The sequence below is a fragment of the Lampetra planeri genome, chromosome 1, assembly GCF_965212315.1.
Source record: "Lampetra planeri chromosome 1, kcLamPlan1.2.h2, whole genome shotgun sequence".
Classification (NCBI taxonomy): Eukaryota; Metazoa; Chordata; class Hyperoartia; order Petromyzontiformes; family Petromyzontidae; genus Lampetra; species Lampetra planeri.
The window spans coordinates 22,642,891-22,669,099 of record NC_136107.1 but is presented as its reverse complement, the minus strand read 5'-3'; the positions used below and the strand labels follow the sequence as shown (position 1 = coordinate 22,669,099).

The 26,209-nt window shown below is 42.3% G+C and overlaps 1 protein-coding gene across 3 annotated transcripts in view; it reads left to right on the top strand.

Annotated features, from left to right (window-relative positions):
- FLACC1 (flagellum associated containing coiled-coil domains 1) overlaps positions 1-25,041 on the top strand; it is a 46,280-nt gene extending 21,239 nt beyond the window's left edge. The window contains exons 5-7 of one of the 3 annotated variants that reach the window (XM_078596943.1): positions 9,941-9,993; positions 17,637-17,724; positions 21,540-25,041. In XM_078596943.1, the coding sequence (XP_078453069.1) occupies positions 9,941-9,993; positions 17,637-17,724; positions 21,540-21,568 (170 nt within the window). In that variant the 3' untranslated portion in view covers positions 21,569-25,041. Of the gene's footprint in view, positions 1-9,940; positions 9,994-17,636 lie in introns of all 3 variants that reach the window. The other 2 variants (XM_078596934.1, XM_078596925.1) reach the window with 2 other exon arrangements.
- Positions 25,042-26,209: the final 1,168 nt, after the last annotated feature.

Genomic DNA, 26,209 nt, shown 5'->3' with positions numbered 1-26,209 from the left:
GAAAATGCGTAGGAGGTGGGCGGGGGGGGTTCCAAATCAATACTATGCCCGTGCATTATGCAGGATTAGCAGCATCAAAGGGGGGGGGGAAGTGGGGGAGCATTAACAAAGGAAAGGAATGTTAATAGTATGTAGCTGTAGTTACTAAACAACCACGTAAAAAACTACAGTATAAACTGCATGACAAACTAAAGTATAAACTACATAGCATCATCAGTAAACTTACTATACTCTACAATAAGCTGAGTTACTAACAGTAAGTAATACATGAAAAATTCTACGTTGTAAAAAATTATATAATATGCTTCCATCTAAACTTTATTCTCTTACATCACACGCGTCTATACCGTACTATATACTTCCATAGGCAAAACCAACATTAAATTACATACTGTATTGCTATAAACCACCCTATACCTTATACATTTTTAATATAACACTATGTATTATTCTACCCACCCTAATGTGTATCAAAATGGTTTATTACGTCCTTCCAGTGATTGCTAAGCCAGAATCCATCTTCTCGGTTAAAATTGTCTCTGTGTTTGTAAATGTGGATCGCCTCATGTACGAATCTCTCATGATAGCCAGATGGCTTGCAGAGAACCTCTGTCTTGGAGAAGTCAATGTCATGTGAGCCCACTGAGTTGTAACAGTGATCTGCCACGGCTGAGGTGTTTGTCCTACAGTGTTTCAGGTCAGCTTTATGTTCACGGATGCGGTCCGAGACATGTCGTTTGGTTTCCCCAATGTAACTGCTACCACAGAGGCAACTTAGTTTGTAGACACCAGGGTACTGTATGTCTGGAACCACATCTTTTACAGACGGTACCAGATCACGGATTTTATGTACTGTGTTGAATCGGACCTGGATCTTGTGTTTAATCAGGATTTTGGAGATCTTTTTTGTGACCCCAGCAATGTAGGGTAAGGTGATGGTCTTGAAAGGCTCCTCAACAGGATCCTTCTTGGTGGTTGGAGTGATGGCTTTGCGGATTGTGTAGTCGGAGTAACCATTAGCCTTAAGAGCTTGGCGTACGTGTTTGAGTTCACTGGAAATGTGTTCATGGTCGGAGATGCATTGGGCTCTATGATATAGAGTCTTGATGAGGGAATTCTTCTGGGATGGATGGTGGTGGGAATCCGGTTTTAGATAAGCATCCGTGTGGGTGGCTTTCCTGTAGACAGAGTGGCTCATTGAACCATCAGGTCTCCTTTTGATTAGGACATCCAAAAAGGGTAGCTTGCCATCATTTTCGACTTCCATGGTGAATCTGATGGCTGGGTGTATGGAATTGATATGGTCGAGAAATTGGTCTAGAGCAGGCCGGCCATGTGGCCAGATGACAAAAGTGTCGTCTACGTACCTCTTCCATAAGGTCGGGCGTAGAGTGGCAGTCTGGATGGCGTCCGTCTCAAATTTCTCCATGAAGATGTTGGCTACAACCGGAGATAAGGGGGAGCCCATTGGGGTGCCCTCAATTTGCTTGTAGAAGGTTCCATTCCAGGTGAAGTATGTATTGGTTAAGCAGTGTCTCACCAGGGGGGGTACCCCAGCATTCAGTCCTTGATGAACCAAGTCTTCAATGATTGCGATGGTGTCAGGCACAGGCACCTTGGTGAACAAGGAAACCACATCAAAACTGACAAGCAGGTCGTCTGGGGACAGGGCAATCCCCTTGATTGTTGATACCAGGTCAGTAGAGTTTAGTACTGCAGAGGTGGTTTTTCCAGTGAAAGGCCGTAGGATTTCGGACAAAAAACGAGCCAGTTTGTAAGTCGGGGAGTTGATAGTAGAGACAATGGGACGAAGAGGTGTATCTTCTTTATGTATCTTTGGCAAGCCGTACAATCTTGGTGGCCTGGCTGCAGAAGGTTTCAACGAGAACTGTTTGGTCTGATCAATTAATGCGGTTGAAGCAGAAATGATGTTGTTGGTTTTGGAGACGAGGCTGTTGGTGGGGTCTCTTTTTATTTTTGTATAGCTGCCATCGGTGAGTAGTTCTTGAATTTTGTTGTTGTATTCTATTTTGTCCATGATGACAGTGGCATTGCCTTTGTCGGCTGAGAGGATGACAATGTCATCCCTCTTTTTTAATTGAGCTAATTCAAAACGCTCATCTTTGCTGATGTTGCTAGCTGGCATCTTAGCGTTTTTGAGGGTTACAGAGATTTCCGATCTTGCTACGTCTGCAGCGATGTGACTCAAGCCCTTGAGAGCTACATCTACTCGAGCAATTATATCATTAACTGGTATGTGTCTAGGTGTGACTGCAAAGTTTAGTCCTTTAGCTAAAACGGATTTCAAACCTTCAGAAATAGGACTGTTACTGCGATTAATTACGACTTTGTTAACATCTAGCTTTTCAATGTGTGGGTCCGGTTTCTTGTTTGAGAGGCGGTTGAATTTGGAAATCAAGTTGTCCTTACATTTAGTCGACATAGCGGCAGCTGAAGAGGCAGTCATTTTTTCCACATGTTCCCAATCCGATGTGGACATTGTTGCACTCAAGGATAAGTGTGATTTGTAGAGTGTCTTGTCTAACTGATCTAGTTCGGTGCGCGTAAGTCTGATTTTCTCTGAGATAAGAGCTAAGCTAGTTCTAGACAGAATTCGTTTCGCATTAGAAGAAGTTACAGCAGCAGATGTTAGTGTAAATGCGTTCGGTATTACCTTAGAGTCGCGGCATCTCTTCAGAAAGGTGAGAGACTCGATTAGCTGAGCCTTCTTGTCCCGGAGCTTGTTGAAGGATCTCAAAGTTATGTGGAAACCCTCCCCGTAGAGGCGGTTAAATTTCGATTTAAAGCTTTCGTGACTGCAGGGATTCATCTTCTTGGTTCTTTCGGTAAAGTCACGTAGAAGGGAAGTAATAAAATAATAAAAATAAAACATAATAAAACAATTCTCACGACGTTTCGGCCACAACGCAAGCAGCCATCCTCAGGCGAAGAATGAAACACCCCAAGCTTGGAGCGTATATTTAAGCTGGGTTAGAGGGGGGGGAGGTGGGAAGAAGAGCGCCTAAACAAAATAATTTGCATATCAAGAGGAATTCAGCATATGGAAAATGCGTAGGAGGTGGGCGGGGGGGGGTTCCAAATCAATACTATGCCCGTGCATTATGCAGGATTAGCAGCATCAAAGGGGGGGGGGAAGTGGGGGAGCATTAACAAAGGAAAGGAATGTTAATAGTATGTAGCTGTAGTTACTAAACAACCACGTAAAAAACTACAGTATAAACTGCATGACAAACTAAAGTATAAACTACATAGCATCATCAGTAAACTTACTATACTCTACAATAAGCTGAGTTACTAACAGTAAGTAATACATGAAAAATTCTACGTTGTAAAAAATTATATAATATGCTTCCATCTAAACTTTATTCTCTTACATCACACGCGTCTATACCGTACTATATACTTCCATAGGCAAAACCAACATTAAATTACATACTGTATTGCTATAAACCACCCTATACCTTATACATTTTTAATATAACACTATGTATTATTCTACCCACCCTAATGTGTATCAAAATGGTTTATTACGTCCTTCCAGTGATTGCTAAGCCAGAATCCATCTTGTCATCTGGCCACATGGCCGGCCTGCTCTAGACCAATTTCTCGACCATATCAATTCCATACACCCAGCCATCAGATTCACCATGGAAGTCGAAAATGATGGCAAGCTACCCTTTTTGGATGTCCTAATCAAAAGGAGACCTGATGGTTCAATGAGCCACTCTGTCTACAGGAAAGCCACCCACACGGATGCTTATCTAAAACCGGATTCCCACCACCATCCATCCCAGAAGAATTCCCTCATCAAGACTCTATATCATAGAGCCCAATGCATCTCCGACCATGAACACATTTCCAGTGAACTCAAACACGTACGCCAAGCTCTTAAGGCTAATGGTTACTCCGACTACACAATCCGCAAAGCCATCACTCCAACCACCAAGAAGGATCCTGTTGAGGAGCCTTTCAAGACCATCACCTTACCCTACATTGCTGGGGTCACAAAAAAGATCTCCAAAATCCTGATTAAACACAAGATCCAGGTCCGATTCAACACAGTACATAAAATCCGTGATCTGGTACCGTCTGTAAAAGATGTGGTTCCAGACATACAGTACCCTGGTGTCTACAAACTAAGTTGCCTCTGTGGTAGCAGTTACATTGGGGAAACCAAACGACATGTCTCGGACCGCATCCGTGAACATAAAGCTGACCTGAAACACTGTAGGACAAACACCTCAGCCGTGGCAGATCACTGTTACAACTCAGTGGGCTCACATGACATTGACTTCTCCAAGACAGAGGTTCTCTGCAAGCCATCTGGCTATCATGAGAGATTCGTACATGAGGCGATCCACATTTACAAACACAGAGACAATTTTAACCGAGAAGATGGATTCTGGCTTAGCAATCACTGGAAGGACGTAATAAACCATTTTGATACACATTAGGGTGGGTAGAATAATACATAGTGTTATATTAAAAATGTATAAGGTATAGGGTGGTTTATAGCAATACAGTATGTAATTTAATGTTGGTTTTGCCTATGGAAGTATATAGTACGGTATAGACGCGTGTGATGTAAGAGAATAAAGTTTAGATGGAAGCATATTATATAATTTTTTACAACGTAGAATTTTTCATGTATTACTTACTGTTAGTAACTCAGCTTATTGTAGAGTATAGTAAGTTTACTGATGATGCTATGTAGTTTATACTTTAGTTTGTCATGCAGTTTATACTGTAGTTTTTTACGTGGTTGTTTAGTAACTACAGCTACATACTATTAACATTCCTTTCCTTTGTTAATGCTCCCCCACTTCCCCCCCCCCTTTGATGCTGCTAATCCTGCATAATGCACGGGCATAGTATTGATTTGGAACCCCCCCCGCCCACCTCCTACGCATTTTCCATATGCTGAATTCCTCTTGATATGCAAATTATTTTGTTTAGGCGCTCTTCTTCCCACCTCCCCCCCCTCTAACCCAGCTTAAATATACGCTCCAAGCTTGGGGTGTTTCATTCTTCGCCTGAGGATGGCTGCTTGCGTTGTGGCCGAAACGTCGTGAGAATTGTTTTATTATGTTTTATTTTTATTATTTTATTACTTCCCTTCTACGTGACTTTACCGAAAGAACCAAGAAGATGAATCCCTGCAGTCACGAAAGCTTTAAATCGAAATTTAACCGCCTCTACGGGGAGGGTTTCCACATAACTTTGAGATCCTTCAACAAGCTCCGGGACAAGAAGGCTCAGCTAATCGAGTCTCTCACCTTTCTGAAGAGATGCCGCGACTCTAAGGTAATACCGAACGCATTTACACTAACATCTGCTGCTGTAACTTCTTCTAATGCGAAACGAATTCTGTCTAGAACTAGCTTAGCTCTTATCTCAGAGAAAATCAGACTTACGCGCACCGAACTAGATCAGTTAGACAAGACACTCTACAAATCACACTTATCCTTGAGTGCAACAATGTCCACATCGGATTGGGAACATGTGGAAAAAATGACTGCCTCTTCAGCTGCCGCTATGTCGACTAAATGTAAGGACAACTTGATTTCCAAATTCAACCGCCTCTCAAACAAGAAACCGGACCCACACATTGAAAAGCTAGATGTTAACAAAGTCGTAATTAATCGCAGTAACAGTCCTATTTCTGAAGGTTTGAAATCCGTTTTAGCTAAAGGACTAAACTTTGCAGTCACACCTAGACACATACCAGTTAATGATATAATTGCTCGAGTAGATGTAGCTCTCAAGGGCTTGAGTCACATCGCTGCAGACGTAGCAAGATCGGAAATCTCTGTAACCCTCAAAAACGCTAAGATGCCAGCTAGCAACATCAGCAAAGATGAGCGTTTTGAATTAGCTCAATTAAAAAAGAGGGATGACATTGTCATCCTCTCAGCCGACAAAGGCAATGCCACTGTCATCATGGACAAAATAGAATACAACAACAAAATTCAAGAACTACTCACCGATGGCAGCTATACAAAAATAAAAAGAGACCCCACCAACAGCCTCGTCTCCAAAACCAACAACATCATTTCTGCTTCAACCGCATTAATTGATCAGACCAAACAGTTCTCGTTGAAACCTTCTGCAGCCAGGCCACCAAGATTGTACGGCTTGCCAAAGATACATAAAGAAGATACACCTCTTCGTCCCATTGTCTCTACTATCAACTCCCCGACTTACAAACTGGCTCGTTTTTTGTCCGAAATCCTACGGCCTTTCACTGGAAAAACCACCTCTGCAGTACTAAACTCTACTGACCTGGTATCAACAATCAAGGGGATTGCCCTGTCCCCAGACGACCTGCTTGTCAGTTTTGATGTGGTTTCCTTGTTCACCAAGGTGCCTGTGCCTGACACCATCGCAATCATTGAAGACTTGGTTCATCAAGGACTGAATGCTGGGGTACCCCCCCTGGTGAGACACTGCTTAACCAATACATACTTCACCTGGAATGGAACCTTCTACAAGCAAATTGAGGGCACCCCAATGGGCTCCCCCTTATCTCCGGTTGTAGCCAACATCTTCATGGAGAAATTTGAGACGGACGCCATCCAGACTGCCACTCTACGCCCGACCTTATGGAAGAGGTACGTAGACGACACTTTTGTCATCTGGCCACATGGCCGGCCTGCTCTAGACCAATTTCTCGACCATATCAATTCCATACACCCAGCCATCAGATTCACCATGGAAGTCGAAAATGATGGCAAGCTACCCTTTTTGGATGTCCTAATCAAAAGGAGACCTGATGGTTCAATGAGCCACTCTGTCTACAGGAAAGCCACCCACACGGATGCTTATCTAAAACCGGATTCCCACCACCATCCATCCCAGAAGAATTCCCTCATCAAGACTCTATATCATAGAGCCCAATGCATCTCCGACCATGAACACATTTCCAGTGAACTCAAACACGTACGCCAAGCTCTTAAGGCTAATGGTTACTCCGACTACACAATCCGCAAAGCCATCACTCCAACCACCAAGAAGGATCCTGTTGAGGAGCCTTTCAAGACCATCACCTTACCCTACATTGCTGGGGTCACAAAAAAGATCTCCAAAATCCTGATTAAACACAAGATCCAGGTCCGATTCAACACAGTACATAAAATCCGTGATCTGGTACCGTCTGTAAAAGATGTGGTTCCAGACATACAGTACCCTGGTGTCTACAAACTAAGTTGCCTCTGTGGTAGCAGTTACATTGGGGAAACCAAACGACATGTCTCGGACCGCATCCGTGAACATAAAGCTGACCTGAAACACTGTAGGACAAACACCTCAGCCGTGGCAGATCACTGTTACAACTCAGTGGGCTCACATGACATTGACTTCTCCAAGACAGAGGTTCTCTGCAAGCCATCTGGCTATCATGAGAGATTCGTACATGAGGCGATCCACATTTACAAACACAGAGACAATTTTAACCGAGAAGATGGATTCTGGCTTAGCAATCACTGGAAGGACGTAATAAACCATTTTGATACACATTAGGGTGGGTAGAATAATACATAGTGTTATATTAAAAATGTATAAGGTATAGGGTGGTTTATAGCAATACAGTATGTAATTTAATGTTGGTTTTGCCTATGGAAGTATATAGTACGGTATAGACGCGTGTGATGTAAGAGAATAAAGTTTAGATGGAAGCATATTATATAATTTTTTACAACGTAGAATTTTTCATGTATTACTTACTGTTAGTAACTCAGCTTATTGTAGAGTATAGTAAGTTTACTGATGATGCTATGTAGTTTATACTTTAGTTTGTCATGCAGTTTATACTGTAGTTTTTTACGTGGTTGTTTAGTAACTACAGCTACATACTATTAACATTCCTTTCCTTTGTTAATGCTCCCCCACTTCCCCCCCCCCTTTGATGCTGCTAATCCTGCATAATGCACGGGCATAGTATTGATTTGGAACCCCCCCCGCCCACCTCCTACGCATTTTCCATATGCTGAATTCCTCTTGATATGCAAATTATTTTGTTTAGGCGCTCTTCTTCCCACCTCCCCCCCCTCTAACCCAGCTTAAATATACGCTCCAAGCTTGGGGTGTTTCATTCTTCGCCTGAGGATGGCTGCTTGCGTTGTGGCCGAAACGTCGTGAGAATTGTTTTATTATGTTTTATTTTTATTATTTTATTACTTCCCTTCTACGTGACTTTACCGAAAGAACCAAGAAGATGAATCCCTGCAGTCACGAAAGCTTTAAATCGATATTGTATGCATGCTTTGTGTAATTTTAAGATATACTTATTGTGAAGGTTTTTGTAGACAACGATATATAATGAACCATGCCAAATGAATATGGTCCAGCTATGTTGCTGACGAATTTCCCAGCAGATTTGTAGCGCTGAGTAGGTGTTTCCAAGAGCTTGATTGAAGCTGAATTTGTCACACAAGGGTTTTAGTAAATAACCCGACATCTAGCTGTTGCAATCAGAAGGTCGGGGTTTTGGGTCTCAAGTCAGGCCAATTTGAATTCATTGCAGGTCTACTCTGAAGATTACACAGCATGCTTGATATGTTCTTGATTTGTTAACCGATATGGATTTGTGCATGGATTACCAACTCTGCATTCAGTAACAATGTGCTCACTACTTTAATACTTTTTCGTCAATTAAAAAAAGTACTCAATGTTCAAAATTCGCAGTGCATCCACAAGGAGCTAGGTTAAAGGTTTGACAACTTTACCAATTGGCTCCCACTCATAAAGTAATTTCCAAATAGCAGTTGTGATAGCTGAACATTAAAACGGAAGTCTATTCCAATTATTTATTGACAGAATAAGGGAAGATAAATTAATGTTGTCACCAATTAACAATATTTAAATCAATAAAAAAAATAATCAAGTATGACTTAATGAAGCAAGGCATGTATATACATGAACTTTATAACCAGGTCAGGGTCCACAGAAGGAAAGTCTCTGTTGCAAGAGAGCAGCCCTGAGTACAAATAAATAATGTAAGTATATCAGTGTTCAAAGCTAACGACACAATTTTAAAATCATCACAGGTGAGATTGGCAGAAAATGTAAAAAAATTCTCAATGAAATATATTGAAAAAACCAATTGCGTACAAATGTACGTCTATACATTTCACAGAAAAAAATGTGTGAATGCATTGTCAGTATGTGGGGCCATGAACCCACCACACTACATACACCACACAAACCTTCACTATAGCGTGTTAACTGAGTAATACGCCATTTTCAAGCAGCGGTGGTGAGGCAATGTTATTGTGAAATTGTAATGAAGCAAAATGTCCAATTCAAATGCTCTTTAGGTCTTCTTGCAAATAATTTTCTAGGTGTTTGTGAAATCGCATTTATATGAAAACCAATCCACAAACTCGAAGTTGATGGGATTTTTTAAATCTTTACTAATGAGACGCTTGCTATTTCCCTTCCATATTCACTACATCTTTTTTTTTACTGGTATATTATTCATCCGCATAAAATTATTCAGGTGCAGCCCTTGTTTCCACGCTGGTCAGACATCTCTGAAGAGGTGGGAGTTCCCACACTTTACCCCACCTTCTGATCGACTTACTGGGGCGTACACATTTATTATGCGGGAGTATATATTAAACTTCCTCGTTTTCAACTGCTATGCAAGCAGATTGAACAGGAGACACCTGTATTGCAGGTCCATTGTATTAACCATTACATCACAGCAGTATTGTCTTCAACAATATCATTGTAGTTCATCTTAATTCAGAGAATATCTAACAAAACTATTGATAATTGTAAACAACTGTTCTAATTTCACAGACACCATGCGTTTCCTAGGACTGAAAAGTATGTGCCTAATAAACGTGTGGCAGTTGTGAAACACTTTCCAAAACAATTTAAAAATTGGGTAATTCACTTCCTATGACACACTTTACAGAGAAGCTTCAAGAAAAGCATGAGTTCCTGGAAAGCTCATTTGAGGCCTATAAGGTACAATCGCACCTCATGACACTTTAATCAAAAGTAGCGGGTTGTTTACAGCTGTCCTGCATTTCCCATTTTCCTGATTAGGCTGTTGATAAAGGATTGAGGTCGGGTATCTTGGTTCAATTGGACCCCACTTAATATCGTGCAAGTTACATTGCAGCATAGAGTGTGATTCAACCGTGGTCTTCTTGAAAGCTGAGTAATTTCACAAACAATATCATGCGAGCCCACAGCGTTATACCAATGGTCATCCACGGCAGAGGTATTGGTTCTGCCGTGTTTCAGATCTGCCTTGTGTTCGCGAACACGGTCCGAGACATGTCGTTTCGTTTCCCCAATGTAACTGCTACCGCAGGTACAACTCAGTTTGTAGACTCCAGGATATTGTATGTCAGGAATGACCTCCTTCACAGATGGGATTAAATCATGGATTTTGTGTACTGTATTGAATTTTGCGAATGAGAAGTTCATGTTTTAACTTGTCAAATATCTATAACTGCATGCTAATCATAATCATATAATCAACAGGACCCTGCGGGGTGGGCTGGTAGGAACGAATAACCAACGGGAAAATGTCAAAACTGGGTGGTTTTTAACTTTTGCCGACAAAACTGGATCCCAAATGTCAAAACTGGGTGCACCCTGGGTGGCCAAAAACTTGAGTTTTGGACACTCAGGGTGCACCCAGTTTTGACATTTGTCAAATACACTTGATAATTGTATACTAGCACAGTGTGCCAGCACCCCATTCATCCAAACACTTGGTATTTGTATACTGGCACACTGTGCCAGCACCCCATTCATCTAAACACTTGGTATTAGTATGCTGGCACAGTGTGCCAGCACCATATAACTACACACACTTGATATTTGTACGCTGGCACAGTGTGCCAGCACCCCAAAGACCAACATTTCAAGCTATGGCTCGGACTCGGAAGTGAGCTCGGGGCGGGCTTGCGACCAGGCGGGCGCACTGCCACCTTGCTCACATTCGAATGGCAACCCTCCACCCCAAGAAGACTTTTACCACGCGCCGCGAGGCCATCCACGGCATCCAAGACTTTGCTTTGCAACAAGGCAAGCGCGCGGTCCTTGACCTCAAGCGAAGCGGCGGACGGCACGTTGCCATCGTCTGCTCTAGTTCAACACCTTGTTCCTTCAAGGTGAAGCTGACGAAGCTCACGGGGGAACGACGCGGCTTCCGCGTCTCGGCGCTGTGCACGGATCACCACGGCTGCACGGGCACTACCAAGATCACGCAGCGCCAAGTGGAGGCGAACACGACAGCCCGTTCGGCCTTTCGCGCCAACCCCCGTACCTCCGCACCGACTGTCATTGCCCAGGTCGCCGACGTTGCTCGCGTCATTGTCCCGACCCGGATGATGTACCGCGCCAAGGACACGTGCATCGCGGCGAACGAGAGTGCGGCCCATGCAGGCTTCGAGTTCATCAACTCGCTGGTGGAGACGTTCGGCAAGCTCAACGCGACGACCTGCAGTGTGCGAGAAGACGCGGGCATCTTCTGGGGTGCGTTCATCTGCAACCCGATCGCACGCTCGTTGCAGCCAAGTCTTCAACGCGTCGTCGGCATCGACGGGTCGCACATGAAGGCGCGCGCCTACAACGGAACCATGCTCGTCCTCGTTGGGCGCGACGGCAACAACCGCAACGTCCTTCTCGCCGTGGCGCTGGTGCCGTCCGAGACGGCAGCGGCCTACGACTGGTTTCTCAACTGCTGCACGACCAACGACATCGAGCTCGACGGCACGCCGGTCTTCTGCGATCGTGGCACGGGCATCCTAGCCTCCGACTGGAAGGACCTCATGCTCATCCACTGCACGCGGCATTTGATCTGCAACGGCGTGGACATCGGCTCCGCGTTCACGCCCGACCTCCAAGGCATCATCTACGATGCCCAAGGGTGCGCCTCCGAGGCCGCGTTCCGCAGCTCCTTGGGCTGCTTGGGCGTAGCTCTGCCTGCGGCGGCCACGTACTACAACAAGATCGACCCCCACACGTGGGCGCTCTACCCGCACCTGCACACGACGCCATTGTACGGCTGGCGCACGACGAACTTTGTGGAGTCCACGAACAGCGAGGCCCTGCCGGCTCGCGAGATGGACCCCTTCCACTTCCTCATGCACCACATGGAAGACATGATGACGACGGCCTTTGCCCACCGCAGCGACGCCGAGAAGTGGGCCGCTCAAGGGCGTGTCATTACGCCGTACGCTCAAGGACTCGACGCTCAGCAGGCGTTGGCCCCGAGGTACAAGGTCTACGAGAGTACCTCGACGCGTGCATACGTCAAGGATCCAGACGCCTACGCCTTTGCCAAGCGCCGAGTCGATCTCAGCTCTCGGTCGTGCACGTGCGGGTACATGAAGCAGATGGCCTTGCCGTGTCGGCACTACATTCGTGCCCTCATGGCGTTTGGGCGGATGCCCGAGCTCTACGACGCATGTGCGGTGTGTTACCAAGTCTCTGCCATCAACACGACATGGACCTCGGTTGCCGGTATCGAGCTGCCCATTGCCGAGGAGCTGCAACGTGACAACACCATGATGCCACCTCCTCGCCGGAAGAAGGCTGGCCGCCCGAAGAAGCGTCGGATTCGCAACCGTGGCGAAGGTGGCCCATTGGGCCTCACGCGGTGCTCCTTCTGTCGCGCCAAGGGCCACAACAAGCGCTCTTGCCCGTCGAAGTAGTTATATATATGTAACAAACATGTTTTGTTCTAAGTGTGCAGCACCATACTTCTCGACGCAGACACTATCTACCGTTGTTCTACTGTAGTAGGTGTGGCATGCAAGCTGGCACACTGTACCAGTATACAAATGGCAAGTTCGTGTATGTTCGCGAGCTGAAAGTGTTACTGTAGTTGCAAGCTGGCACACTGTGCCAGTATACATATGGCAAGTAAGTGTTACTGTAGTAGTGAGCTGGCACATTGTGCCAGTATGCAAACGGCAAGTAAGCGAGCTGGCACACTGTGCCAGTATATATATGACAAGTAAGTGTTACTGTAGTAGCGAGATGGCACACTGTGCCAGTATACAAACGGGAAGTTTGTGGTGCAAGGTATGGAACATGAGCCACGAGAAACATCATTTGGAACGCTCTAAATCTGTGGCGACATATGGATGAATAACGCAAGGACCTAAACGTGTACAAAATGATACATTAAATCGTACACCTTCTTCACCCAGTTTTGACATTTGTCCACATTGAACATCACCCAGTTTTGTCATATCAAAAAGCACCACCCTGTTTTGCCTGTCGTTTTCCAAGACCACCCAGTTTTGACATTTGGGATACAGTTTTGTCGGCAAAAGTTAAAAACCACCCAGTTTTGACATTTTCCCAATAACCAACTAATATAAACATAATGTATTATTACACTTGTTAAGCCAGGAAAGCCCCACTGAGTCAAAAGGTTTTTGTAGGGTCCTGCCAAGTGTTTGCAGTAGGGGTCGATGTTGATACACGGACGGACGATATAATCTATTGGTGGTCTGGTCCACTTCGTTCCTACCAGTATAAACTTGATTTGAAGCTTTCGTGACTGCAGGAATTACTCTTTGGTTCTTTCGGTAAAGTCACGTAGAAATAAAATAAATAAAATAATGGAATACGACGTTTCGATTGCACCACAAGCAATCGTCTATGTTGTGTCTCTCTCTCTGTGTCTCTGTGTTGTCTCTCTCTGCTTGTGTGTCTGTGTGTCTCCGTGTCTGTGTTTTGTCCCTCAAATTTAGTTCTACCTGATGACGATTGATTGTGTTGCAATCGAAACGTCGTATTCTATTATATCATTTATTTTCTTTCTACGTGACTTTACCGAAAGAACCAAAGAGCATAATCATATAGTCATACAATGATGCAAGTATAGTAACGATATGAGACTGTTGAAAGAGTGTTAATTAAATACACTTGCTTTTAAAACGTATGTTGCGAAAGAACTCAACAAATCACAGGTCACCCCTGCTGCTCCAGCGAGCACTGCATGGTGCTCGTCTTGTTTGGCAGCCATTAGTCAGTGGTGGAAATAACACATTTTTTATGGCAGAAGCAAGTAATCGTTTTAATAACTACTGTTGACATCGCACAAAATAGTACTGATATTACTGACATTTAAGGAAAATATGACACCTAATTATTACTTTAGTACTTTGAGAGTGTCAATTGTCTGGATCAATTCCATATACACCCTTGAATGGTCATATAACTATGATACAGATCTTATAATAATTGACAACAGTATTGTATTAATGATATTGCCATTGCTATTATGACTGCTCACCTTGGGCAGATTACTATTTTATGATATGTTGCACTTAGAAAGCGTATGGCTTGATACACATCAAATATCATGCTTACCTAACAGAAGGAAAACACATGGTTATAGTCAGTTACAATTATAGCATCAAATAGAGTATTAATGAATTAATTTGAGGTGCATTAAGTGATGTTCTCGTTGTTATGAATGCAATACCTCTGTAAACACAACATTAATGATGCATTTAAAAACAATAATGCTATCAAGCAAACATGACATAATTATGATGCACATTCATATATTCAAACTCGGTGAATGCCTCAACAGTGGTGCGTAAGCACTAAAAAAACATACTTTTTCATTTGAACTGCCTTGCAACGTACATTATATTTAATAGGCTGAGGAAGGGCCATTCTACATTTATTATTCATTAGTCATATAAGAGTAAGCCAGGACAAATAGTGGTGGTAGAGTGGGGGAATAAACGCGATACATCTGATTTAACCACAGCACGTCTTTTACTCTGTATTTGGAATCCATACAACTATTACCTATCTGTGAAGCATGTCCAGCATTCTTCAACACTTATTTGCAGGCACTCCGACACTCTTGTGGAGTCACACTGAGGATTAATTGTGTAGTGACTGACTCTGCTGTTACACAACACTGTCTCTCTCGCTTAAACGCAACTCTACACTGGTTGCTAGTCTACAACACAACGCTAGCCGTCTGACATTGACGGCGCTGAAATAAGACAGCCAACTACTGCTAGCAGCGAAATTATCAAGTGACGACGACAGCGACTTAGGCACGATGATGACGACGACGAGGGGATCCCACTCCAAACGACGGCCCCGATCCCCCCTCGGGGTCCCATTTAATCCTGTTAGCGTGGCCGAGGCAGAGCGAGGCCACGCCCTCCATCTGGAACCTACGAGCGGGCTCTCGATGCGTCCCCTCCGTAACCTTTACCCTAGATCCCTCTTGGGTCTGTCACGTGGCCTGCTGTCAATCAGGGCTGCTTCACTGCAGATCCCCTTCCCTGCCAGCAGTCAGCGCTATGCTACGTAGTGACCAATTCTATGTCACTACAATTGTAATAGCATGGTGATGTAGAGAGCAATTTGCAAGAGGGCATGACCCTCTAGCCTGTCAACTTCCTCCTCTCTACAGCATCATTTTCAGGTGATAGTTTACATGACCATCAGTACAAACATTTAACAAACTGAATGCACAATGAAAGCCAATAACGTCTGAATTAGTTTTCTCAATTTTATATAGCATAATTCATGCCAATTGCATCTCACAATGATGTACAATAGTTATATCCATAATCATATATTATAATATCAGGATGTTATAATATTATAATTTATGTTATAATGTGATAACATCACTTCGTCATGAAGTCATACAATGACACGTGAAAGAGCTCCTCAATCTGTAGAACAATTTATGGTAATATAAAGTGGAGGAATGCCCCAAGTAGAAAAGTGTAATTTACATTTTTGTAATATACTTTATGCTGTGTCATTCTGAGGCAAATTGTCAAAAGGCAATAAATGGTGTAAGTATAATAAAGTATAAAAAATATGAAACTCATAAAATATCATTCAAGAATATAATTTTCATAGAGATTTCTACAAATAGAAAGACATTTTGCACTATATTTAAATACTATTTCTGTATCCATTTACCATCCAATAGAGCATCAAGGAAATATCTCTGAGAGATGCTACGTTTCACACTTTACCTCATGCATTTGTATGAGACAATTACAGAAGACCATACATCAGCAGCTCAGTTGATGTGTCGATATGAAAGGACATTCCAATTTGTATATTTAAGTCATCTACTACATTGAAGGGGAAAGCTTAGGTGACATTGTTTTGCAGATAGTGCAGTGTACTGCATATGAAACACTGAAGGAAATTTAGCATCTGTGTTGGTGTGGCTATTATCATTACGACTGACAACAAACTATAAAGGTGTTCATCAATAGAATTTAAGCCTAATGTATACAGTATTTTAAATCTTCTTGGTTCTTTCGGTAAAGTCACGTAGAAGGGAAGTAATAAAATAATAAAAATAAAACATAATAAAACAATTCTCACGACGTTTCGGCCACAACGCAAGCAGCCGTCCTCAGGCGTTGTGGCCGAAACGTCGTGAGAATTGTTTTATTATGTTTTATTTTTATTATGTTATTACTTCCCTTCTACGTGACTTTACCGAAAGAACCAAGAAGATGAATCCCTGCAGTCACGAAAGCTTTAAATCGAAAAGTATTTTAAATATTAAAACAGTAACGTTGACGACCAGAGTCAACGTCCTGATGTTCTCTATAAGAGGGTTTTTTTTGTTCAATCGCGATAATATGAATGTCGTTAAACCCGCCACCACCTGGCACAGCCAATTAGTAAGGTTTGTCGCGTAAACAAAACATGCCAATTCGGTGCTAGCTCACCACACCAGTGTGTTGGAAAGTAAACTCACAACACTTACCATTCGAGTACGACGTTTCGCTTGTAATTACAACCAGCCTCATCAGGTGAAAGCCGGAGTTGTAGAGAAATTCTCCTGTTTTGGTCTTAAATAGAAGGATAAATGTGATGTCGTCACTTGTGAGTCAATCAGGTGCGAAGACCAGAGTCCACGTCAGAAATGTTCACGCATTTCTGACATGGACTATAAGCAAGCAGCCTTTTTGACAATGTTTGATGCAGGTGAATGCATTCCAATACCACAATGCAAATCCCAATAACAATATTTACCTTCAGTTAAAAATCCTGTGAATCGGTGACATAGTATTTGGCGCACGGTACTGTGAATCTGGCGGCCCTGAGTTTGATTCACCCCCATGGCTAATATCCCGCACCTCCGATTAGCACGGTTGGCTACATACGGTGCGGAATAAGTTCAACATACATACATGATTCATTCACATAAATTACAAATATAACTTACTTTAGTCATTCAGCCAGGTGGCACTAAATGGCTTAATTATTCTTATCCTGGTTGGGGATGCATTTAGTTTGTCATCACCTCGGACTCAATGATATAAGTACCACTTTGTGAGAACTCAACAGTGATCATGCTGTGGAGACACTGGCTCCCATCATAGGAATGTGCAATTTCCTCCACTATTTCCAGGCTGCCAACAGTTGTGAGCACGACCTCATTGGTATTTGAGTCCAAAGACACCTACTTTTATATTATTTTTTATTATCATTCTCGAATACAATGTAACATGTTGAGCACCGTTGCAATGTTTCTTGTCAGAAGAAGATGATGCCACGAATTTAGAGCATAAAATAACAGAGTGAGTATGACCGACAGTTGGTTCGCTTGGGGTGTGCTTTCCCAGGACAGCGTGAGAGCAGAGATGAGTGAGTGCTGGGCACAGAGGGAAGCTGAGCTCTTCCGCAAGTGGGAAGCAAGGCTGTCTGATCCTGGTAAGTCTGACATGGAGCTACTCCAATTTGTCCTAAAGCACTCACCCTTAAAAATCCGCAGTCACATTTCACATAGATACAAAAGTAGTGTTCAATTGTTACACTAAGTAAGAGAAACGTTGTCTTTGCTGCAGTGTAATTGTCCCAAACAAATAGATTCCCTGCGACACCAGTATCCCAAATGAACTGCTCACAAATTCAGACAATGCAGGAGTATTTATCTGGACTAACAATGTAACATCTAACAGGGGATTTGCAATGTGCTCTAAATTGCCCCAAGGTGGCGAGGTCATCGTGTTGAGGGATTAAGGGGGAAGAAAGAAACAGGAATAGATCCCAATTTACATGCTACCCTGCTGAACCGTGGGTGTTACATATTGCCAAATAGGTTTTCAGCTTTGGTGTTATCAATAAAAACGCAACCAAAATAGGAAATTGCTTACGCATGCACAAAAAATATACCTATACTGTATATTTAAATATCAAAATGATCTCCCACGCAAATGAGCATTGGGCAGCACTCGTTAACTATTTGCATCCCTGAGCCAGTGGTGAAACAGCCGCATTCCTTCGGGGGTGAGGCTTTCCCTAAGACAATCACCGTTGGCCTTCCCACAAAGTGGTAAATATTTAATCGACCCAGGAGGCATTGAAGGCCTGAGTTGACCCCTAACTGCAAATTGAACTCACAAACCTTGGATTGCGAGCCACATGCTCAACCTCTGTCCCATCCATTCAGATCATATATATATATGAGTCAGCAACTTGCATTTAATATATAAACAAAAAAAATTATCGTACCTAAGTACACATTAATTTACCAGATCCATCCCAAACTAAGGGCTGCAAGCACAAGTCACCCTTACCATACTCCCATCTTACTTCCATTTGTGCCAATGTGCTAAAATATTGAAAGTACATTTTTTTATGTTACGTATAAAACATTAAAGAACATTAGGTATCACGGTAATAATTTTACAGCCACTGTGATTAATGGGAGTGGAGAAACACATGCAAATCAGGTCCCAACGAGCAGAACTTGGACGCTTAGTTTCTAGAACACATTGGTGGCAAAGCAAATACTTTCCATGGAAACTGATGCCATGCAACACAGTCAACTCAACACTTGTGCGTTCCCCAGGCCGACAGAAAAGTCTTGCCAATGGTAAAAGTCCGCAGCAATGAGTCAGCACCTCGGTGCGCCTACAGGAATTAAGAGCTCACGACCTTTGGGCCTACTATAAAGTCACATAAACCTCGATCATAAATGGGAAAAGGCCACTTTTTGTGCGAAATTGTATTCCTGATGAAGAGCCTTGCATGACGCAAGCTGATGTTTTTGTTGTTTTAACTTTATGCAAGATGTTTATATTTCTGTGACTCACAGTGTAGTGGAGCTATATGTACAATTAATTCAGTATTTGTTCATACTTACTGCACACACTACGATGTTGCGCAACTGTTTAGCAAAAATGCAGGTCACCATGAATTAATTTTATTGTCATTACGTTTGTGATCTATGACATTGCAAGACGGTGATGGCGGCATTTCCCAAATGTTTCGGAATGTTTCTTGCTTGGCTCTTCACTTTCTCTTTAAATTATCGCTGCCTCCGTATGCTTTACCAGGCCTTTGTGTCTCGACATATGCACTGCTCAGTTGAATGCTGCGCAATGTGAATCTGAGCATAAAACTAGTCATGTGTTGTGATCCAGAGCCGCAAATGGATGCAGGAATCAATTTTCTTTAACATTCCAGTAAATGTAATTGTCTCCAGTGGCTGAAGGGACCAAGTGCACCTATTACATACAGCGTACACCTCGAGAATACATCGCTTCTCACACAGGCAGGTTGATGCATGTATCATGAGCTGGGTAATCGTATTCATTGATAACTTGATGTATTGTCACACCCTGCGCACAAATGGCATACCTAGAACAGGGGTTTGGCAGCATTTGCTGATCTTAAATTTAAATCTTGACCTAAAGCTTTCGTGACTGCAGGAATTCATATTCTTGGGTTTTTCGGTAAAGTCACGTAGATAGGTTCAACAAAAAACTACGACGTTTCGATCACAACACAAGCGGTCGTCTTCAGGAAAAGGGGGGTTAGCTTCCAAGGCAAACTGTTTAAAAGAGTTTGAAATGGGCTTGGCCCAAATGTCAGCAGCCAATGATAATGTAAGTGGTAGGTAGCCAACCCGATGGTGGTTTGGTTTCCACCAATCAGAGAGCTGCCAGGTGAAAATTAGCATGTTAAAGAGTGCAATCTTATTCTCTCTGAGATCAGGGCTAGGCCAGACCTAAACAAGATTCGTTTAGCATTGAGATAAGTGACAGCAGCAGATATCAGTGTAAAGGCGATTGGTATTACCTCAGTGTCGTGGCATCTCTTCAGAAATGTGAACGACTCTTATCAGATGAGCCTTCTTGTCTTAAAGTTTGTTAAAGGATCTAATAGTGGTGTGGAAACCCTCCCCGTAGAGGCGGTTAAATCTTGACTTAAAGCTTTAGTGACTGCAGGAACCTATATACGTGACTTTACCGAAAGACCCAATAATATGAATTCCTGCAGTCACGAAAGCTTTAAGTCAAGATTTAACCGCCTCTACGGGGAGGGTTTCCACACAACTATTAGATCCTTTAACAAACTTCGAGACAATAAGGCTCATCTGATCGAGTTGCTCACATTTCTGAAGAGATGCCTCGAAACCAAGGTAATACCGATCGCCTTTACATTGACATTTGCTGTTGTCACGTCTCCCATTGCTAAACGAATCTTGTTCAGGGCTAACCTAGCCCTGATCTCAGAGAGAATAAGATTGCTCTCTTTAACATGCGAATTTTCACCTGGCAGCCCTCTAATAGGTGGAAAACCAACCACCGTCGGGTTGGCTACCCACCACTTACATTATCATTGGCTGCTGACATTTGGGCCAAGCCCATTTCAAACCCTTATAAACAGTTTGCTTTGGAAGCTAACCCCCCTTTTCCAGCAGACGACCGCTTGCGTTGCGATCGAAACGTCGTAGTTTTTTGTTGAACCTATCTACGTGACTTTACCGAAAGACCCAAGAATAAGGATCTTAAATTTGTTTGCAATTCAACTTGTGGCCATAGAAGGCCCAGTTGCACTGGAGGGTCTCCATGCAATGCTTTTTGGCTTAGACGACGTTAATGCTGTAGAGTTCAATATGTCTAAGAAGAGCAAGTCAGCAAGGGCTCTAAAACCTTCGAAGTGAATATGATGAGCAGAGTTAGAAAATAAAGTGGGATTTTGAGGTTTCTACAGCATAATTATTGCCTATACCAGGGATAAAAAGTACTGGCTGTGCTTTGGGAGATTGAATTGCCCCACGGAAGGGTTTTTAATGGTTGCATGATACAGTTATATAAACACGTTTTAAAATTATGTGCAGAATGAAGACAACCCTGCCATGTCTTGAGAATATATATTTGTAATGCATATATTATTTATATAGGGATCACAACGTGGTCAATTGTCATTACGAGTTAAAAATAAATTAGTGCGCATCAAGAACGGAAATAGTTTTAATAAAACACCACAGATGACTGGCAACAGGGTTTATAACATTGCATAAAAATCGTAGCTGTCAGCAGAAGTGGCCGATGAAAGAAAAGTAATATTGAATACATAGGCAAAAAAACTGTTTTAGCACATGCCACACATGTTATTGCATATTAAAGGTGTAATTCTAATAATAATGATGATAGTACCGTAATAATTCGTAGTCGACAGTAAGTCTTGAAACTGTCTTAATGTGAAGCACAATTAATTGCCCTTTATATTCACAGATGCTGAACCCTGTGGAATAAAATTATAATAATAAATAGGTATGAGAAGTAACACATTCTTCATACTGAAAAATATCAACCTGTGGTTACACAAGGGAGCGAGGAAACGACAAAGAAAATGTGTTTTGACTGAATTTTGCCAACATCCAGACATCATCTTCATACAAAACAAATCCACACCTTGCGCGAGTTTTTGAAAGTGAATCAAAATGCTTTAATCAAAACCACCTTTATACAGAACAACTGAGTGAAACATCCATCAAGTGTGCAAAGTTGGTCATAACCCTCTTCCTGCATAAAATGCCTACACCGTTATTTTTGTTTTGATTTGTATTTGTGTCATTGCAGTACCTTGTTTGATTTGTTTTGCTTTTGTAATTTTGGTGATCCACACCACGCTTTTGTATACGAGACTCATCCTGGCCTCTTGAGTCCTCGTCTGAATAAACCAAATAAACTACAACTATACTGAGCTACTATTCTGACTGCTGCGAAATTACACGTGTTGACAACAAACTGTCAACAACATGAAAACATGCCGTGCCTGTTATTTTTAAAAGCGTAACCATTCAGCACTGGTTTAAACACAATGACCTGGAAGATTTGTATCACGGTGCTTTCCGACTTTTTTCCAATTAAAATAAATCCATACAGGGTGATGGACTTTGGAACAGTTTCTACCTGTTAGCTTGTGAGCAGAAAAATATCATTCTAAGTCATGGTAGCAACAACATGCAAATACAACCACATCGGCAAATGCTTTTAAATGGACGTGCATTAACTTCACAAAGAGTACTTCTTAAATTCAGTCAATAGGAAATGCCATAAAGACAATTAATTATAGTTCAGTGCAACTGAAATAGTTTTGCACCAAACCCTTCCAGTTTACATGGTAGCATCACACACACCAATTGTTTGGTTAGCCATTAAACAAAGACAGTCACTGCATCACGCGCCTTTCAGATGCCCTTCTGCGGTCGTCTGGAACGCTCTTTCGATATTATGAAGCAACTGGAGCTATCTATTCACTTTTAAACGTAGATTGAAAACTAATTTTTTTAGAACAGCTTTTTGGGTTTAGTTTGTTGTCCTTCCCTCGCACCTCCGATTAGCATGGTTGACTACGTACGGTGCGAAAGAAGTTAAACAGACATCAAAATTTCAGACTCACAGATGCATCTCCTTTTCTGAGAATATAGATGATGAGGAACAAATAAAGCTCATATGAGAATTTAAACAAATATAACGCAGATGTGAGTCAAAACCACAGGTATAATGTCATAAATGTTTCTTGAATAATTTATATAACTGGAAGATGAAGTTAACACATTGAAAAATAAATGAACAACACATACAACCATTTTGGACGTGATACATTGCGTCTTTTGCAAGGGCGACCTGGGTACTGTTTAAAAAAAGTTCCAAACTATGACAATGATGTAACAGTAACTATGATTTGCCAAACTGTCTCATCTATGGTGTGCTTTTCACCGGCAAATACGACTTGAGATTTCCGTCTGTTTTCTGGGAGCACCTGGCATGGGCGATTAATAAAATGGCAGACGATACTGTCTCCTCACTGAGGACGCAAAACTCACCAAAGATAATCCCTGAACATTTTTTACTTCCAACAAACGTCCGAAATAAATAACAGCTTTGTTATGCCAGATAAGAGCCAAAATGCATCCAAGTTGACGAAACAGTGACGACAGCAGTGGTTATATGCCGGGTGTACAAGCAAAGAGAAATTGGTTTCGTTTCAGAAAAGGCAATTTTTTCTCTGTATTATAACACCAACACTTTTGGAGATGGAGCTGTTTATAAATATGAAAATAAATGTTCAATATTTACATGATGACGTAACTTAATCATCATGGGACCTCCTTTGCCAGTACCAAAATATACTAATAGGGTTTTTCCCCTTTTTTCTGGCAACAAAACTGACACCTTTTGCAAGGAATCATGCTTACATTAACCACAATACTTGCAGACGTAACTTAAGTTAGCATACTGTGAATTAAATAAATATTGTTTTACTATTTTGACAAGCAATAATAAGGCCATACTGTAAGGGGCCGTCCATAAATGACGTTACGCACCTAGGGGGGGGGGGGGGGGTCAGACATTTGTGACGAGGCATGTGTAGTACTAATCACATACCTGCTTTTCCCATAAATATGCTAAATGCCTCTTGATATGCATATTCTTTTGTCAAGGCGCTCTTTTTCCCCCTTCCATCCCAGCTTATATATATGCTCCAAGCACGTGTGCTGTTTCAATCAGACGCTGTCGCCTCGACAGACCTGGTTTTCACCTGAGAACGGCTGCTTGCGTTGTGGCCGAAACGTCGTGAGAATTGTTTTATTATGTTTTATTACTTGTATTATTTTATTACTTCCCTTCTACGTGACTTTACCGAAAGAACCAAGAAGATGGGGGGGGGGTTGAGAAATGTGACGTCACATCCAAATGCGCAACTTTAAATAAATATAGACAACACTTTCTACTTAATTAATTAGCCTTTTAAATAAATTTTTCTCTTACAACATCAAAGTGCAGCGCCACATTAAATACGCACTACAATGACGATAGTTTAAAGCGATTTGAAGCAATTTTGTTTTGGGGGGGGCAGAGCTTTGTGACGTCATATTTGAAGGAGGTCTGACTTTTTGTGACGCCGTGTGACGAAGGGGGGAGGGGTCAAAAATTGTCCAAAATCGCGTGACGCCATTTATGGACGGCCCCTAATGACATGGAACATTTTCTTAATGCAATTATAAAATGTGCTGGCGTCCGTACTATCTGTCGAACACACCTTACTTCATAACCTTAAACTTTAACAGAGAAACCATAGGTAAAATATAGGTCCATGATTGCCGACCACAATCCCACTTGTTATCATTCGTCGAGTTAGGTCAGATCTCTCGATCAATTACTCGTACATTTCTCTAAAACATTGCATAATTCTGATATTTAAAACACGAATAAATATAATTGTTCACGTTACAGTATAGCAGTTATTTTATAATAAATTACTTTATATTATTATTGTTATTTTCAACTGCATTTTAAAACGGAGACCTGGATGCCAGTAGTTCTGTAAAATTACTGTAACATGCAATTGCAAATGTATTGTGAATTCCGCCGAACCTGATGTTACATTAACAGATGACTAGTACACAATTTCATACGTCTCCTACACAGCATTCATTACGACTGTCTGCCTCGGAAAATATTGTTTTACCATGTGGAATTTCATCACCTTTTTAACATGTGGCATAATTTCACCTCACACACGTAGCCAGTTCCCATCGCTGTCTCCCAGCGCATTGCCACATGTTCCTAATTGGCCATTACGTAACCTAAGCAAGACAACAATCTGAGTTTGTGCTAGAGTTTCGCCCCTTGATTGATTTGCTACTTCCACCACAAAGTAAATGGAAACAAAATGAGTTTCCCCTGCCGTGCCGCCAGACAATAAAGCTGCCATGGGGACCTGTGAGTTGTGGAAATAAATGGAGTCACTTTTGTTCAGTGAGATCATAAACGGTTCAGGAAACGAACACCCAAAGCGTTACAAAATGCACGTGGAAGTTGGCGCATACAATAGTCCAACTAAGTTTGTCCATTACTCAGCTTATTTTTACAACTTGATCTCAACCGTCTCTAGGTGATTCTATCTCAATTACATAAATGACAAAAAGGTACAATTATCTGCACGATAACATTTCACTTCTGATTTCAACGAAAATCATGATTCACATAGCCTAAACTAGCTCTCTGACTATGCTCACCCAAAGACCAATAATGCGTTTCACACGTGCTCTCAATTTAGAGAAAAGACAAGCGCACTTGCATGCCACATTTAAAAAACGTTCAAGCAATATGGCTTCAAAATGAGAAAGGCCAGGATAAAAATACCCCGTGTACAATTGTAATGGGTTCACTTGAGATACACACATTCAGGAGGCAACACGTTTATTCTACGACCACAATGGGGTAACTACATAACTGGTAACCATGGGGTAACTATATAAACGGGTCAGGTCAGTCGGCACACTGCCTGACCCACGATGCCGAGCACGAAGACAGGAGACTGAGGGGAAGACATAGCACGGCGGGTTCCATTTCAGCAGACAGCCCCGATGGGACCCCGAGACCTCCCTTTTATGCCCCACAGCGTGGCCTGGCTCCGCCCTCGGCCACGCCCCCTTCTGGAACTTCCCAGAAGATTCTGGGCCATACACCACGTGTCCCTTCTGTCACCTTTGGCCCACATCCTTACCCTGTCCTATTACATGCCCTTGCCAGCCAATCGGGCTACCACGTTTTTAAATGCCCCCTACTCTGCCAGCCCCCAGACCATGCTCCCCTAGAGACCTCTTCCATGACATTGTGTACTCTGCTGGCAGACGGCTACTGCACACGCAATTCCTCTCACTGTCGGTAGATGGCGCTAGGCACCGTAGTGACCCATTATATGTCACTACACAATGATGAAGTTCACATAATCACAAACATTAAATTTTTTTCCATAACTATAAAGGTTAAACTGGTTACTTCACAATCACAATACATTTTCACAAAATGTGTTTTCACATTTCGATTTATTTATTTTATTATGCATTGACACTCACGTGTATCATATATTAACACTGGCACTGATGTTT